The 16,222-nt window shown below is 47.8% G+C and overlaps 3 protein-coding genes and 2 pseudogenes across 3 annotated transcripts; 2 read left to right on the top strand and 3 right to left on the bottom strand.

Annotated features, from left to right (window-relative positions):
• Positions 1–16,222, top strand: part of LOC149279596 (enoyl-CoA hydratase, mitochondrial-like) — a 198,148-nt pseudogene that overhangs the window by 90,981 nt on the left and 90,945 nt on the right.
• LOC149279608 (histone H2A type 2-B) lies at positions 2,399–2,791 on the bottom strand. The gene has a single exon (XM_089501020.1). It carries the CDS (start codon positions 2,789–2,791, stop codon positions 2,399–2,401), a length of 393 nt encoding a protein of 130 aa, XP_089357146.1.
• LOC149279609 (histone H4) lies at positions 4,302–4,613 on the bottom strand. The gene has a single exon (XM_089501021.1). The coding sequence runs from the start codon at positions 4,611–4,613 to the stop codon at positions 4,302–4,304; it is 312 nt and encodes a 103-aa protein (XP_089357147.1).
• LOC149279610 (histone H3) lies at positions 5,281–5,691 on the top strand. The gene has a single exon (XM_089500899.1). It carries the CDS (start codon positions 5,281–5,283, stop codon positions 5,689–5,691), a length of 411 nt encoding a protein of 136 aa, XP_089357025.1.
• LOC149279611 (histone H1 pseudogene) lies at positions 6,187–6,849 on the bottom strand (annotated as a pseudogene).

Below are 16,222 nucleotides of genomic sequence, written 5' to 3' on the forward strand. Positions count from 1 at the left end.
CCGGGACTTGGGCGGGTTGGACCGCCGGTGCTGCACCCGGGCTGAGCACCCCGAGGTCCGGGGAGCCCCTGGCGGGACCCTCGGGGGTCTGCCTTAGGTGCTCTTCCCGGGACCCGGCCCGGGACTTGGGCGGGTTGGACCGCCGGTGCCGCACCCGGGCCGGGCGTCCCGAGGTCCGGGGAGCCCCGGGCGGGACCCTCGGGGGTCTGCCCCATGGTGCTCTTCCCGGGACCCGGCCCGGGACTTGGGCGGGTTGGACCGCCGGTGCGGCACCCGGGCCGGGCGTCACGAGGTCCGTGGAGCCCAGGGCGGGACCTTCGGAGGTCTACCGGCCGGGGCCGGGACCTGGCCGGCACCCGGGCTGGGCTTCGCGAGGTCGTTGGGAGCCGGCTCTCTGGAACAAGCAGCAGCTTCCCTATATATCCGGCGGAGGGTGCCTGACGTCCCTGGCGAACCGGGACGGAGTTCCACGTCACCACCGGGAAAATCCGGCAAGGCATGCCGACTTCGATGGAGCGAGGGTCGAATGCGGCCGGCAAATCCGACCTCATTGACTTCCAGGGTTTCTCAAGCAACTTGACCTGCCAAAAACGGGGACTTAGAGCAAAACTGCCGGCCGGCCGCGATCAACTTATGCGGCCGGGAACGGGCACTTTGGGCACATCGACATCTACAGGACACCTAAATGGATAAATCTGGATGGAATTTTCTGTCTTTTTACCTAATTTTGTGAGGATTCAGAGGGAAAATGAAAAAAACACAGATTTTTTTTTTCTAATTCTTGCTACTTTTTACTAAATTTCTAATTCTAAATTTTCAGCTAATCATCCAACTATGGTATCAAAAGAAAGCTCTATCTCTCCTTGAAAAAACAATATATAGTTTATATGGGTACACTATTCACAGTAAAAGAGAATCATCGCTGAACCGACATAGCGCCAAAAATGGCAAAATTTCTCCGGGATTGAAGGGGTTAAACATGCCAGTAGAGGGCACCAACACTTTGGATCCCTTTAGTACCCACTTCTCCCCATTAAACATTCCAAATCCCATCCTCTCCATCTCTCTGCCATCACAGCTATCCCAGTACCTCTACACTAACCTTTATATGTGAAACCTGCCTGTGTTTGCTCTGCTACTTCTGTCCCCCACATATTGATCCCTACTCCTATCACTCGCAATCACCAAACTTCCCCGGAAAAGCCGGCGTTTGTACGATAGCCGCACTGCCTGATCGCCACCTCTCTAGCGGCTCCAGTGACAAGGGATCCCCAGTCTCTGCTGGGGTGTCTGGGCTACGAGAGCCGAAGTCCATGGGTAGGGCAGGAGATACATGGATGAGGTAGGACGGGAAGGGACAGCCGATAGCCGCGCCGGGGCAGTTATGGTTAATGAGGGTCTTTAGGGTTAATTTAGGGGCAGTAATGGTTAATGGGGTGTTTAGGGTTAATTTAATAAAGTTAACTAAAGGTGCAGTTAGAGGTAAAGCAATCTAAAGGTGGGCAATCTAAGGGGAATCTAAATCCTGGGGGCAGTTAAGATTATTAATGTATTTATTTATAAAAGTATGGTGTCAGTGATATTCTCTGAATGGTTCGAATCTCTGCACGATTCTCTGCCTTCAGTGACATCGCTACAGTAGGCAGACAGGCAGGAGGGTTCATTGACCCTAATGAAAGGGGCGGGGCCAATCGTTAGTTTGACTGCAGGGAGGGACTGGGGAAACAGTAACTCCTATGAGTCACACTGAGTGACCCGAAGATTTGGATCATGAATCGGATCATTTCAATGAACGACTCGAAATGATCCGATTCACTTTACTGATCTGAACTTCGCATCACTACTTTGGGGTATATGAAGGGTTAATCCCTTCTTAGCAATTAAGCTTTCAGAGGCAAGGGAGATGTCTACAGTGGAGCTACTCACGGGTCTCTCTCACAGTGATTATCAAATTCATTAATACGCTCCCCAGACCATTGCCAGCTACACCATCACACAACTGCGGGATTCCCCGGCTTCTGCCACTTTAATTTGCGGTAAACCACAATTTCCTATGCAATGCTGCCACCGTGTGGTAGCACTTGCCCACCCACCTTTCTTGAGAACCATATTTATCCATTTAAGTGCTGGCAGCTTTGCCTCGAATTTTAACCCTGAAACGGACGGGGGGGGGGGGTAGGGTGTATGATGTAGCTTGTATGAATGGTGTTTAGCCACCGTTAAACTCAGCAACTAAACATCGGGCTGAACATCTGCAGTGGAAAACAGTTGCCTTTAAAGACGTTTGCAGCAAGTTTATAGCAAGGGAAGATATAGCTTGTTCCAGAGATTATGGGTGGCTCTGAAAAGAGCCGTTGGTGGTGCTGGCTAATTGCCCTGCGGTTACCGATTGCTGCACTCACTTGCTCTTGGCAGGTTTGTGGCTCTCTGTCTTCTTGGGCAAGAGCACCGCCTGGATGTTGGGTAGAACACCTCCCTGAGCAATGGTGACCCCGCCGAGCAGCTTATTGAGCTCCTCGTCGTTACGAACGGCGAGTTGCAGGTGGCGAGGAATGATACGGGTCTTTTTGTTGTCGCGTGCAGCGTTACCAGCCAACTCCAGTATCTCAGCAGTCAGATACTCCAACACCGCTGCCAGATACACGGGTGCGCCGGCGCCTACTCTCTCGGCATAATTACCCTTGCGAAGAAGCCTATGCACACGGCCGACAGGGAACTGCAGACCAGCACGAGAAGAACGTGTCTTCGCCTTAGCGCGAACCTTTCCACCTTGTTTTCCTCTGCCAGACATGCTTTTCGCTCGACAAAGGACCTCGCGGATAATAGATTAATAAGCACGTTACAAAGAACCGCCGCTCACTTACCCAGCTATTTGTAGCTTCCCCCCGTGACGCTCATCGTCACTGATTGGTTCCTTTCCAAAACAGCCAATCGGGTGGAAATAGTCTGAGACACCAATCGGTGTAGGCACTGCGGTTCATGGGCGGCCGCATCTTCTCACGTGACATCCTCATCGAATCGGCCGCGAGACAGCAAAACAGCCTTATTTGCATGCGGTGCCTATAAAGGGAAGGGCCCAGCGCAGTAACACTTCAGCGTTCATCCTGTTTGCCTGCGTTGCGTCTTGGAAGGACAGCAGACGCGATGCCTGATCCAGCGAAGTCTGCGCCTGCTCCGAAGAAAGGCTCTAAGAAAGCTGTTACGAAGACCCAGAAAAAAGATGGGAAGAAGCGCAGGAAAAGCAGAAAAGAAGTTATGCGATTTATGTTTACAAAGTACTGAAGCAGGTGCATCCCGACACTGGCATTTCCTCCAAGGCCATGGGCATCATGAACTCGTTTGTCAATGACATCTTTGAGCGCATTGCCGGGGAAGCTTCACGCCTAGCCCACTACAACAAGCGCTCCACCATCACTTCTCGGGAGATTCAGACTGCTGTACGCCTCCTCCTTCCTGGAGAGCTGGCCAAGCACGCTGTGTCCGAGGGCACCAAGGCTGTTACCAAATACACCAGCGCCAAGTAAAGTTCTCGTTCTCTCACTTATTAAACAAAGGCTCTTTTGAGAGCCACCCACATGGTCTGTCTCAGAGCTATGTAACTGATCTAGCCCCTTTTGTCGGACTGCTAGGTTTGGGAAGAGCATTTGTGAGCATTGAAATGTGCTCCTCACTCCTCCAGGTTAGCTGGGGTATCGTGCCCATCGACCAAACTGCTTGGGAAGAAAAGCCCAAGGTGAAGGGGCTTCTGTGATGGCAACGACCTTTTCTCCTGCTGGGACCCAAGAGATTAACCCCTTCACCGCCAGACAGAACCAGCGTTGCAGAGAGAAGGGGCTGCTTTACCACTGCGGCTAGCCGAAGCTGAGCTACATCATGGGGCTATTGACTAAGCCATGACTCTGTAGTGTCGTGGGTAGGACATGTGGCACACGGACAGGATAAGACATGAGGGGGCGACAAAGGCATAATCAAAATCACACACATACTGGGACGTACAGAATTAAGATAACCACACACTAGACGGAACCTACTAATCCCGGGCCGGCCCCCATTCAAGCCAGCTTTTGGAGGACACCAGCTGCTGATTCCAGCACATGTTCTGCAAACGGGCCCAACTCCCAGCACTCCGATCCTGCCAGTAACTCAATCTATAGCCAGACCCAGCCACTATTAAGCTGGCTATTTCAAGGTGTGCATAGAAAAACGCAAGCCGACACGGGGACAACATGATCATAGCCTAAGAGAGGGTGTGGGTGGCTCTGAAAAGAGCCGTTGGGTGTTCCAGTGACGAGTCAACAAGCTTAACCTCCAAAACCGTACAGAGTACGGCCTTGGCGTTTCAAGGCATACACCACGTCCATAGCGGTAACGGTTTTCCTCTTGGCATGCTCAGTATAAGTGACTGCGTCACGAATCACGTTCTCCAAAAACACTTTGAGCACACCGCGAGTCTCCTCATAGATCAGCCCAGAGATACGCTTTACACCTCCTCTGCGAGCCAAACGGCGGATAGCAGGCTTGGTGATACCCTGGATGTTATCCCGAAGCACCTTCCTGTGCCTCTTTGCGCCACCTTTCCCGAGTCCCTTACCTCCTTTGCCACGGCCAGACATGATCACGTTTACTCCACGAGTTTTACAGCACAATACTCGCCTACGGCCGGCCCGCTTTCTTTTATGCGTACTGGACGGACCTGATGGGGAACTGCACCATTCTGCCTCAAGGGGGCGTTGCTTTTTTCATATATGCTTCTCGTTGGTTGGCTGGAGAAGCTCCCAAGCGTGCCTCAGACACCGATTGGCTATTTAGGAATATCAAAAGCCTGCCCGCGGGAGATCGCTTTCGACGATCCCTCATTTACCACTAGGTGGCAGCATATCGCTGTAAATAAACGCCAAACGGCGGCCAAGATAAAGGCGGGCTTTTAGCTGTCGCCGTATCGCTGTTAACGGTCAGCCAGTACACAGGTTCACTAGGTAGGAGGCTGACCAAAAGAGAGGAGAAGAAATAAATAAAAAAAAGAACCGCAGCTAACGAATAAATGACCGATTCGAGCATTTAATTTAATTAACAACAACAACAAAAAAAAGATAACTCTCTAACCGAAGTCTCTTGATCAAAGGCTGGCTTTTTCAAACCATCGTCCTAGCCTATGAAAAAGAGGGGCGTGATTAAGCGTATCCAATCACGTTTACCGCTACTCTATAAAGGGGTTGAGTTGGCCACAGAATCGTTACAGTTACATTGTATCCGTCGTGAATCAGATCCGCACGCATCAGTATGGCTCGCACGAAGCAGACAGCCCGTAAGTCCACCGGAGGAAAGGCTCCCCGGAAGCAGTTGGCGACCAAAGCTGCGAGGAAAAGCGCTCCGGCTACCGGTGGCGTGAAAAAGCCACATCGTTACCGCCCGGGCACCGTAGCGCTTAGGGAAATCCGCCGTTACCAGAAGTCTACGGAGCTGCTTATCAGAAAACTGCCTTTCCAGCGGCTGGTCCGTGAGATTGCTCAAGACTTCAAAACCGATCTACGTTTCCAGAGTTCTGCTGTTATGGCTCTCCAGGAAGCCAGCGAGGCTTACCTGGTGGGGCTTTTCGAAGACACCAACTTGTGCGCTATTCACGCTAAGCGGGTTACTATCATGCCAAAAGACATTCAGCTGGCTCGCAGGATCAGAGGTGAACGTGCCTAAGTAAACGCTGTGTGGGCGAACTCTGTTTCCCCCTCATCCTCCCACAAAGGCTCTTTTAAGAGCCACCACATTGTCACTCAAACGAGCTTATGTTTTGTGTTTCCCTTCGCATGCACGAAATCAACCCTGTTGCTCGTGGCCAAGCTTGAAACTTCTCACACCATTATCCCACTACTGAGCGAGCCGTTAAGCGGCCGAGTCCCCGGCTGGGCATAACGAGTAACGGCAAAGCACAATCTTTAAGCCCGCCCCTTATCTCTATTCTGTTACGGACAGAGCTCCGAGCGAGAGCGCTGGCCGAATGTCAATCCACGCTTAACACACAAGTATGGGGCTAGACTTTCAGCGGGTGGCCCACATAGTCGCGGCCGGGTGTTTAAACGCTTTTTTTTTTCATTTTCGGAGGATATGATGGTTCTGAAAAGAACCTTTTGTGTGAAGAATTAAGTGGGAAAGCACACACCAGAGGCGCTCCAAAACCCACACCCCCCCTTCTCACTTTTTGGGGGCTGCCTTTTTAAGCTTGGGCTTAGCGGGGCTTTTGGCTGCCTTGGGCTTTGAGGGACTTTTGGATGTCTTGGGCTTTGAGGAGCTTTTGGCTGCCTTGGGCTTTGTGGCCTTCTTAGCTGGGCTCTTGCCAGCTTTCTTCGCCTTAATCTTAGGCTTCTTGGGACTCTTGGGAGCGGCCGACGGTTTCTTGATCTTTTTCGGGCTTTTCTTCACTCCTGCAGGGGCTTTCTTGGGCGACTTCACAACCTTCTTAGGGGCTGCTTTTTTAGGCTTTACGGGAGTTTCCTTCTTCTTTGATGTCTTCTCTCTGCTCTCCAGCTGCTTCTTATTCAGCTTGAAAGAACCAGAGGCACCGCTGCCTTTCAGCTGGATCAGGGTCTCTTTAGTCACCAGACCCTTAAGAGCGAGCTTCAGGCGGCAGTTATTCTTTTCTACGTCGTAGCCGCCAGCAGCGAGTGCTTTTTTAAGAGCTGCGAGAGACACTCCGCTGCGCTCCTTGGACGCAGAGACTGTTTTCACAATCAATTCGGAGACACTGGGACCGGACTTCACAGGCCGGCTTTTTGCAGCTGCCGGCTTCTTCGGCTGTTTCTTCTTGGCAGAGGTTTCTGCCGGCGGAGGTGCCGGGGAAGGAGCTGTCTCGGCCATCTCAATGCCGCCACGAAAAAGCTGCAATTGCACGTAAACACGGGGTTAAACCGCCAGAAGTTTGGCTTTTATAGACGAGCTGCCGCACATTCATTGGTTCATGAGCGGTAGCCTGCGAGTCTATGATTGGACGCCGATTCTGAAACCTCCCCATGCTGCCGGGGCATCGCTGGATTTGCATTCAGGGGGAGGGGGGTTTGAAAGGAAAATATATTTACCGTTTGCGTGTAAACGTCTCATCACACTTCTAATTTTAGATCCTAACTCCAAAGCAGTTGAATTTCCTACACCGTGCAGCCCCCCCCCCCAAAAAAAAAACTGCCAGGGAACAGCACCCAAGAGGTGTGAAATAATAAATAAATAAAATAATGAATACAGATAATTAATAAAATAAATTATTTAATATCACCTATTAAAGATTAATTTACCCTTAAACTTAATCTATAAATTTATATAACCCAATCACTAATTATTATTTAAGAATAGCCTAACATTTATACATTAAAGAATAACATTAAAAATGATGGATATTTTTAACTAATAATAATCAATTAAATAATTTAAAATAAATTGTATTTCTACTGCTCGTGCCTGGCTGCCTGCCGGTCTGATGATTGTCTTAGGACTCGTAGCTGACAAGAGTTTACTTAGGGGTTATTTATTACTAACGTATTATATTATTTATTTTTCAAAATAATAAAAGTAATTATTAAGATTAGGTTTTGTCTTATCAGGACGTTTTATGTGCGAGAGTGTGTTTGTGTGTATTAGCGCGTGAGCATACGTCAGTGAGGAAAGGGTTATGCGTGAGAATGTGTTTGTGTGCATGCACCACTGTGTATTAATGATGTATATACTATTTCTTTAACGTGAGTGCGTGTGTATAGAACTAGAAAGGGACAATAACAGGAAAGATCCTTGTGAATTGTGTGTGTGTGTGTGTGTGTGTGCTTGTGTGAACTCTGTAAAACACAGCTTTACATCTATGATCATATAGACTGACCTCTGTATAATAACACACAGCCTGACTTCTGTACAAAACCTCCTGACCTCTGTATAAAACCACACACCATGACCTCTGTATAGTAACACACAGACTGACTTATGACTATACGTTAATATTGGGGGCCCAGAGCAGCAGAGTTGACAAGGACTAGCGTGCCCCCCTCCCCCTGCCCTGTAATCAGCCCTTCGAAGCCTGTATTTTTGTGACAGGGGGAGCCGGCACCAGACTTACTTAAGAGGGCGGGGCTTCCTCTTCAGCAGCCGGCACCAATACGGAGACAGGGGAGGGACTATCTAGCCGTCTACTGCCTCTCTCATTCTCCTAGCCCCTCCCCCGAGTGTCTGTTTGGATCAACCCCTTCCTTTCTTGTGTCTTCTGGAGATCCCAGATCTGCTCAAGGCAAGAAAAAGTTGGAGGACGGAGAGAGCGGATGGACGTGAAATTACATTTTTAATATATTTTTTAAATAACATTTTAAATGGATTCCTGCCTTGAATAGGGAGCCGAGTCCCGCTCCTTAGGTATTTAGTTTCTTGTTGTTCTTGTTGAGTACTTTGATGGTTTTGGCAGCAGTCCCGGTGTTCTTGTTGCGGTTTGGCAGCAGTCCCGGTGTTCTTGTTGCGGTTTTGGCAGCAGTCCCGGTGTTCTTGTTGCGGTTTGGCAGCAGTCCCGGGGTATTGATTGGTTGCGGTTTGGCAGCTGTCCAGGCGTTCATTGACTTGGTGTTGTGATAAATGAATGCCGGCGAGGAGAGGGTGCCGAATGTTAGGTTAATACGTACGTGTTTGTTTTATATTAAATATATAAAGAAAAATAGGGCAGCCAGGGCAACCGATCTTACACGAGCCGCACCTCAAGCCCTGCTACTTACTTGTGGGAGGGTCTTCTGGCCAGCACAGAGGAAGCGGAGTTCACGTGACATCCTACTTCCTCTGTGCTTTAGCAGAGAAGGCAGAGGGAGGCCGCGCCCCCTGCTGAAGTCTGTGAGCGGCATCGAGGGAGCTGCAGTGCAGGTAAGGGGGTGGGGAGGGTGTTTGAATGATTGTGTGTGATTGAGGGAATGAATCTGTGAATTAATGATTATATGAATAAATGAGTGTGTGTGTGTGAAAAAAATTGTTGGGTAAAAATCATGTTTTTTTTGAGGGGGTGGGGGGGGCCCTTAACAGATTCTCGCACCCGGGCCCTGAGGCGTCTAGTTACGCCCCTGCCACTCGGCACCCCCTCCAGAAGGCCACTCCCCCCCTTCAGAAGGCCACTCGGGGGGCCCCCACCCACAGCTTCCGGACTGCAACTTCGGGGCCCCCTCCCACAGTTTCCTGACAGTCACTCAGAGGCCCCCCTCCCAAGGACCCCAGACTGCCACTCAGGGCCCCCCCCTCCCAAGGACCCCAGACTGCCACTCAGGGGCCCCCTCTCCCAAAGCTTCTGGACTTCCACTCAGGGGGCCCCTTCCCAAAGCATCCGGACTTCCACTCAGGGGGCCCCTTCCCACCGCTTCCTGGCCTCATAATGTGTATTTATACCAGCAATGTATTATATATATAAATAAAGTTAGTTCCATTTATATGTGATGGCTCAGAGTAGTAGTAGTATTCGACAACTAAATAATGGATAATAAATTACACTGACATACTATATACAGTGCTGCAGAGTATGTTAATGTATTCTGTTACAGTATTATATAATTGTGGCATATTTGTTGCATTATGCATTCTATTTGATAATGTCATATATATATATATTCATTGTCGCTTCCCAATGTTATTTCTTTGATTTACTGTAAAAGTTATGCCATAGTTAGTAAAGGCAGACAGATGCCCAGACTCTTCTTTAATTCTCTGATCAGGCCCCAGTTACCCCTGCATTCCTGTGAAAATATGTTGTCGTTCCATGTCAGTAATGTCACAGAGCTGGCTAGTACGACCGACTACCTCCGCTGACTTGTGCTCCCTTAGCCTTGGACAACACTCCCTTCCCAGATTCCCCAGTCACTAGCAGTGTAGGGTATATAAAAATGAAGAACACTTTATTTTTTACACACATGGCTAGATATAGACAGCAAAGTGAACATTAACATAAACAGTCAGGTATTGGATTACAACGGCTACAGAACCGCCCCCTTAATCTGGGTAATTTGGACTCCCAGGGGCAATAGGGCCATTAAAGTGATTAACAATACAATGGGGTCCCCACCTCCACTATATATTACTGGCCAACATTTCCAGGGAAAAGAATGGTTTGGCCGGTGTCAGACAATTCTTGCGTGGAAAGAGTTAAAATACTAGCGTGTTAAATGTCCATGGGTTGTCTGTTTTTGTTTTTTTAAATGTATGATTTGATGGGTGAATTGAATTGGCCGGGTTCAACAATGTCCCAAATAACACGGGGGGCAGTGACCACACGTCACATTTCCAATTTGAAAAATGCACACCTCTCAAATGTGGCCTTTTAACCCCCCAACAAACCCGTGCATGGGGTTATCACTGTACTCAATAGATGATATTGAACATATATTAAGGTACCAGGAACCGTAAAATCATACCTGAAGTAAAATGTGTGTGGAAAAAACAGAAAAAATACTGCAAACTTTGATGAATGCTGGTGATAAAATGTGTGCATGGGAAGAGTTAAAATACCAGCATTTGAAATACCCTGGGATGTCTAGTTTTCAAAACTCTATGGTTTTATTTGCTATACGTGTAAAAGCCCTTTTGCCCTCAAACAGCCAGGAAAACCCCTTAAAGGGCAGAATCACTGTAGTTGGGAGATGTTGCAGAACACATATTGGGGTGTTGTTTCATCACACCTCACCCCAATACCTCATTTCAATCACTGACCACTCCTATGACCCCCAGCCATCACATCTAATGCCGATTACATCTAGCCACTACACATCACACCTCGCTCCTCCCACACCCAGCCATCACGCATCAGAACCATGATACCCAGCTTTTACACATTACACCTGGGAGTAGATGGCTAGATAGTCCCTCCCCTGTCTCTGTATTGGTGCAGGCTGCTGAAGAGGCTCCCTCTTTTTGGTCTTCTGGGGATCCTAGTTCTAAGTCTTGGGGTAAATGGGCATATTCAAGGTTATTGCCCCTAGTCTGAGAGATTGTAACCATGTCTCACAATCTCGGGTGAATGGACAGATTCTTTGGGTTTTTACCCCAGTATCTTAGGTAAATTAGCAAATTATCAGTTTAAATGTCTTGGGGTGAAATAGGCAGATTCTAAAGAGTTTTACCCCAGTTTCAGAATCGCGGGTGAATACACAGATTCTTTATGTTTTTAACCCGGGCTCAGAGTCTCGGGGTGAAATGGCAGATTCAGTTTTTTCAGTGTACTCTTTGGGTGTGGCTAGGAAGTGGGCGGGGCTTTAAAAAACACTCATAAAAGAACCTTCTCAAAAACTGGGTGTGGCTGCTTAAAGCCACGCCCACTATGCCATAAACCAATCATTCCTGGTGTTCCGTCAGCAGCCTCATTGTGATGTCATAAGTAGCACAGGGTATCAAAAGAGTGTGAGACTGGTAAACTGGTCATTGCTCAACAGAGCAGGCGAAAGATGTGCAAAGCCCAGCGCGATGTATATCTGAGCCAACTATTGTGTTTGGGGTACATTGGAGCTTTTATACTCCTCTGTATCATATTATTAATACGCAAAAAGAGAGAAGACTCTGAGAGACATCAACATGGATCCGGACACCATCTGCACCTTGTGCATTCTCTGGTGAACATCAACAACTCCATGTTCCAGATGAAGATGGAACACAGACGGTCTATGTCTTGTCTTGTGGATAGAGTCTCAAATCTGGAAGAAAATCTAAATCCAGAACGTGACTACAGCCGGAGGTATGAAAACCAGTCACCGAGACACCTGAGAGAGCATCGTGCGACCACCGCGAGAAGCTATCAGGTGTCACCTGATCGCATATCATGGAATTATTTCAACCTGGCTGAGGAAAAGGACTATGGCCTGTCTCAGGAGAAAAAAGAGCTCCAGGCAGTTATCAACAGCCTTCGTAGGCAGAATGAAGAATTGATAGAGCGCCTAGAAGACATGAGCAAAAAAGTCACTTTTCTTCAAGAACTAAAGAATTCCAAAGACTTACAGACTGAAGACCTGGAAAAGAGACTTTATGCCATGGAGATGTCCGCATCTGAACATCTTGATGCTGCTGAAGACCTCACGATTGAACTGTTCAAAGCTGAATACGCCAATGAGGACCTCATTGAGGACAACATTGAGTTACACCAACAGCTATCTGCTGAGAAACAGGACAGGGAGAATGTGGCCAAATACCTTGAGAAGTTTGAAGATGCTGTTGGAGCAATGAAAGCCTCTCTTCTAAGAGATAAACAGCTGAGCAATCCAGTTAGCACTCAACTTCGTGTGAAGATGGAGCAACTGCTCTCCGAAACACAAGGCTTCAGGTCCACACAAATCCCAATAACTGATGACCCTTCATGTTTTACGTGGCCCTCACCACCAAGCAGGCTGCTCTCTAGAGAACCATCACCCAGCCCTTAGATTCTTGCCTGGCCACGGCAATGGAGCAACCTCTGAGATCTCTTCAATGTTCTTAACCGTCTTCAGGAGGATGCTCCCTTGGTCACCAGTTGCCAATCAAAGAACATCACAAGTTTCCGTCTGTACTGTGATTTCTTCCATTGATCTCGAATCACAAATTCCCAACCATTAATCAATTTGGCAATAAAATTTAACATCTAGTATGGATCATACCATTTATTATACAGAAAATGGGGGGGGTCACAAATTTAAAGTGAAACCTTCTACAAAGAGAAGGGTAACAGTACAATGATGCAAATTATAAGAACACAAAGTTAATATGGTGGCTCCCATGGTTTACACATAATACAGGGTTCTAATACATATACATGCACATTGTACAGCGCTGCAGAATGTGATGGCGCTATAAACATCATTACATAGGTATATTTACTGATTTATATCCATACCTGGGAACTTCCTGCTGTAGAGTACCAGGCGCTCTCCTCCTTCTGGTAGTGATGGCATCATGGGGGAGGGGCTATCTGTGCATAGGCATAAGTGGGCAGGAAGTAGGAGGGGAAATGGGGACCCTGGCCTGGAGGAAAAATCCTGAGAAACTATCCAGTCAAACAAATAAATCCTACCATCAAAACGTAACTCTTATTATTAAGTGTAACGTATGATATCAATACAAAGTATCTAAACAGTGTCAGTGACCGCTCAACATAGAGACTCCTAACGACAGACACTATGTATAACTATTCACCCTATCGCTCCTCCCTACATCCCAGACCGCCTACATCTAATAAAGTTACTCTCCCATAGTGACATTCTCCGTATCAGATGATGTAGACGGTGCCCTAATCTGTCAGTCTGTCTCGCCTACAAACATCCTAGGACTGCCTGCATCAAAGAGAAAAAAGAAAAATAAATGCAGCATATTGCATCATTCCATCCAGGAGCGGGGCTCCCCACTTCTGCATCACATATCAAAAGCAGTACCAACGCTTATCATCGCGTGGCTGATAATGCCCTAAACAGAGCATCAATAGCCCGTACCTGATGATATTTTAAATGACAGATCAGTCAGGAAATCATGATGGTTTATGTCCTGCCCCAACTCATGTATTCCACTTCTTCACAGAGTCATTATGTACCAATTTCATAATAATGATATACTTGCACTAGATCTTTGTGTATAGTTACAGGTAAAATGTATATATCCCATTTGGCACATATAGATGTACCGCAACCACGGAGACCCCCCAAAAGGAAACCAGGAGCAATAATTGTAAATACGGGGGAAAAAATAAATAAAAATTGTGTTTATCACATATTACCACAAAATTGGATGTGTATATTTATATTATTCAATGAATGGAGCAAACGAAAACCCCTCATTCAGCCCTTTGGGGGAGAGGGTCTGTAACTACCAAAAACACTCACTCCTTAGTAATTTCACATTAATATCGCTTTTTCATGGTGATTGTTTGATCTTTTCAATAGCTACGATGCTTTTCATGACGGGAGACTGGGGTGTCCCTCGTATCTCTAACCGAATCGAGCCCTCTTATCCCGAGTTCTCTAAAAGTTTTCCCAATGTATTTTTCCCACAAGCTCAATCGGTCATGTATATAACACCTACCCTACGCCAATCTATGAAGGACCTGATTCCAAAAGTTTTTAAACCCGTCGTGTCTTTAAAACAGTGAGTTGGCTTAATATATTGGCAGACTCTACATCTCCCGCGTTTGTACATGCCCTCAGGCTTATTTCTAAGACAAATCGAGGAATTAGGAGCCCAAGACTCTAAGACTGCATTAAAAAAACAGTTATTAATCTTATCTTAATGGGTATGTTCTAACCCTGAGAATCTGCCCAGTCACCCGGAGATTCTGAGACTGGGGAACATCCGTGAGAATCTGCCCATTCACCCCGAAACTCTGAGACTGGGGAACATCCGTGAGAATCTGCCCATTCACCCCGAAACTCTGAGACTGGGGAACATCCGTGAGAATCTGCCCATTCACCCTGAGAATCTGAGATGGATTAAGAACAGAAACCTGCCCATTTCCCACCAGAGTCTGAGACTTGGGCAAAAACCCTTAGAATCTGCACATTCACCCTGAGACTGGGATAAAAACCCTGAGAATCTGCCCATTTCACTCCAGTACGCTTAGACTGTTGTCAAAAACCTCTAGAATCTGCCCATTCACCCCGAGACTGACACTAGGGTATAAAACCCAGACACTCTGCCCATTTAGAACACCCTTAGAATCTGCCCTTTCACTCTTAGATTCAGAGGATGGGGTTAAAATCCTGAGAAACTGCCCATTAAACCCGATACCCTGGCAGGTGGGGAAAAACCTTCAGAATCATCATATTCACCCCAAGACCCTGATACTCATGTAAATAACCTGAAGTAACAATCCTGAGAATCTTCCCATTTACTTCAAAACCTTAAAGCCACCAGAGAGGAGAGGAGAGGTTATTTGTGTTCTCGTTTTGTTCTGATTTGTTTTCTTCGTTAATTCTCCTTCTATCGGAGGGGAAGGAGTAGCGACTTCTATTTAGCAATTGATCTATTTTTTTTCCTAACACAACTACAAAAACTCCATAATGCATCCTTTTCAATGATTTCTTTTTTTATTTTTAATCTCTAAAATACCAGTGTGACGGCCCCGGGTTAATCGGTACCGTCTGTAATAATTATTGTTTGTGATACCTGCATTTCCCAGTATATGTTGTGATTATGGTGTGTGCTTTTGTTCCCCTTGTTTGCTACCCTGTCCAGGTGCCACATGTCCTGCCCCTCCCTCCTTACACAGACTACAGTAGAGACCCCCTACTGAGCTGAGGGCTAATGCTCAGTCATATGCAAAGGAGGGCAGGATGTAATTCCCTTGTGTCTATTGGACGCAATTCCCTTGTGTGTCTATTGGACGTAACTCAATCCCTTGTACTGTTTAAATGCCCCTGTGTTCCCAAATAAAGGGAGTTCCTGTTTTACCTCACTACGAGTCCTGTCTTGTTATTGAGGTAAGCCTCGGTGCTGCCCTTATTAGGGCGGTAGGGTGCTGTATTGCTATACTTCGGTATACTACAGTACGGCCGAGGTTCCTGAAGAGCTGTGTTCTCTGCTATGATCGCGTATTGTCCTTTTCAGGACGATAGCCACCCTGTGTAGCTCAGTTTTGGCTAGCCACAGACAGCGAAGGGGTTAGTCTCTGGTGCCCCGGTGGCCATGGGGCGAAGGAAGCAACGTTCGGCGGGCGTACCCAGTCGGGGTACAGGTCGGTCCCGTCACATTGGTGGCAGCGGTGGGATGCTTCCTCAGTACAGAGACAGCCCAACCACTACTGGGACTAACAGGCTTGCTGACCACGGAGGTACAGCCACATCGGCGGCAGCTATGGCAGAAGAACTGAGCCGGTGTCGGGAACAGGCAACGAAGAAGTTCCGCAACAGATTACAGAGGAGGATGGCATTCTACGGAGCCACTCCATCTGCAGAAACAGTCTGTAGGACGGTAATGGAAATGGATCGGCAGTTCAAGGTGGACCTGGATCTACAGAGGAATGCGTCACGAGGAGCTGATGAGTATAAGTGGGAAGCTCCGTTATGGGACTTTGAGACTCGAGTTAAGGTCGCCCTGACGATACAGGGAGGGCCGATTCCAGAGGAAGTACGGCTGGAATGGAGAGCCCTGATTCGGCTAGAGCTGTGGGAAGATGCCATGGAAAACTGGTACAACTGCAGAAGCGAGAACCTGCCTACCCCAGAACAACGCTTCGGGGAGCTGTTTAAGCTGCGGCGTCGCCGGATGAGATGGCAGCCCACCGAGGAGG

The sequence above is a fragment of the Sceloporus occidentalis genome, unplaced genomic scaffold (assembly GCF_023333645.1).
Source record: "Sceloporus occidentalis isolate IW3139 unplaced genomic scaffold, rSceOcc1.0.p SCAF_161, whole genome shotgun sequence".
Taxonomy (NCBI): domain Eukaryota; kingdom Metazoa; phylum Chordata; class Lepidosauria; order Squamata; family Phrynosomatidae; genus Sceloporus; species Sceloporus occidentalis.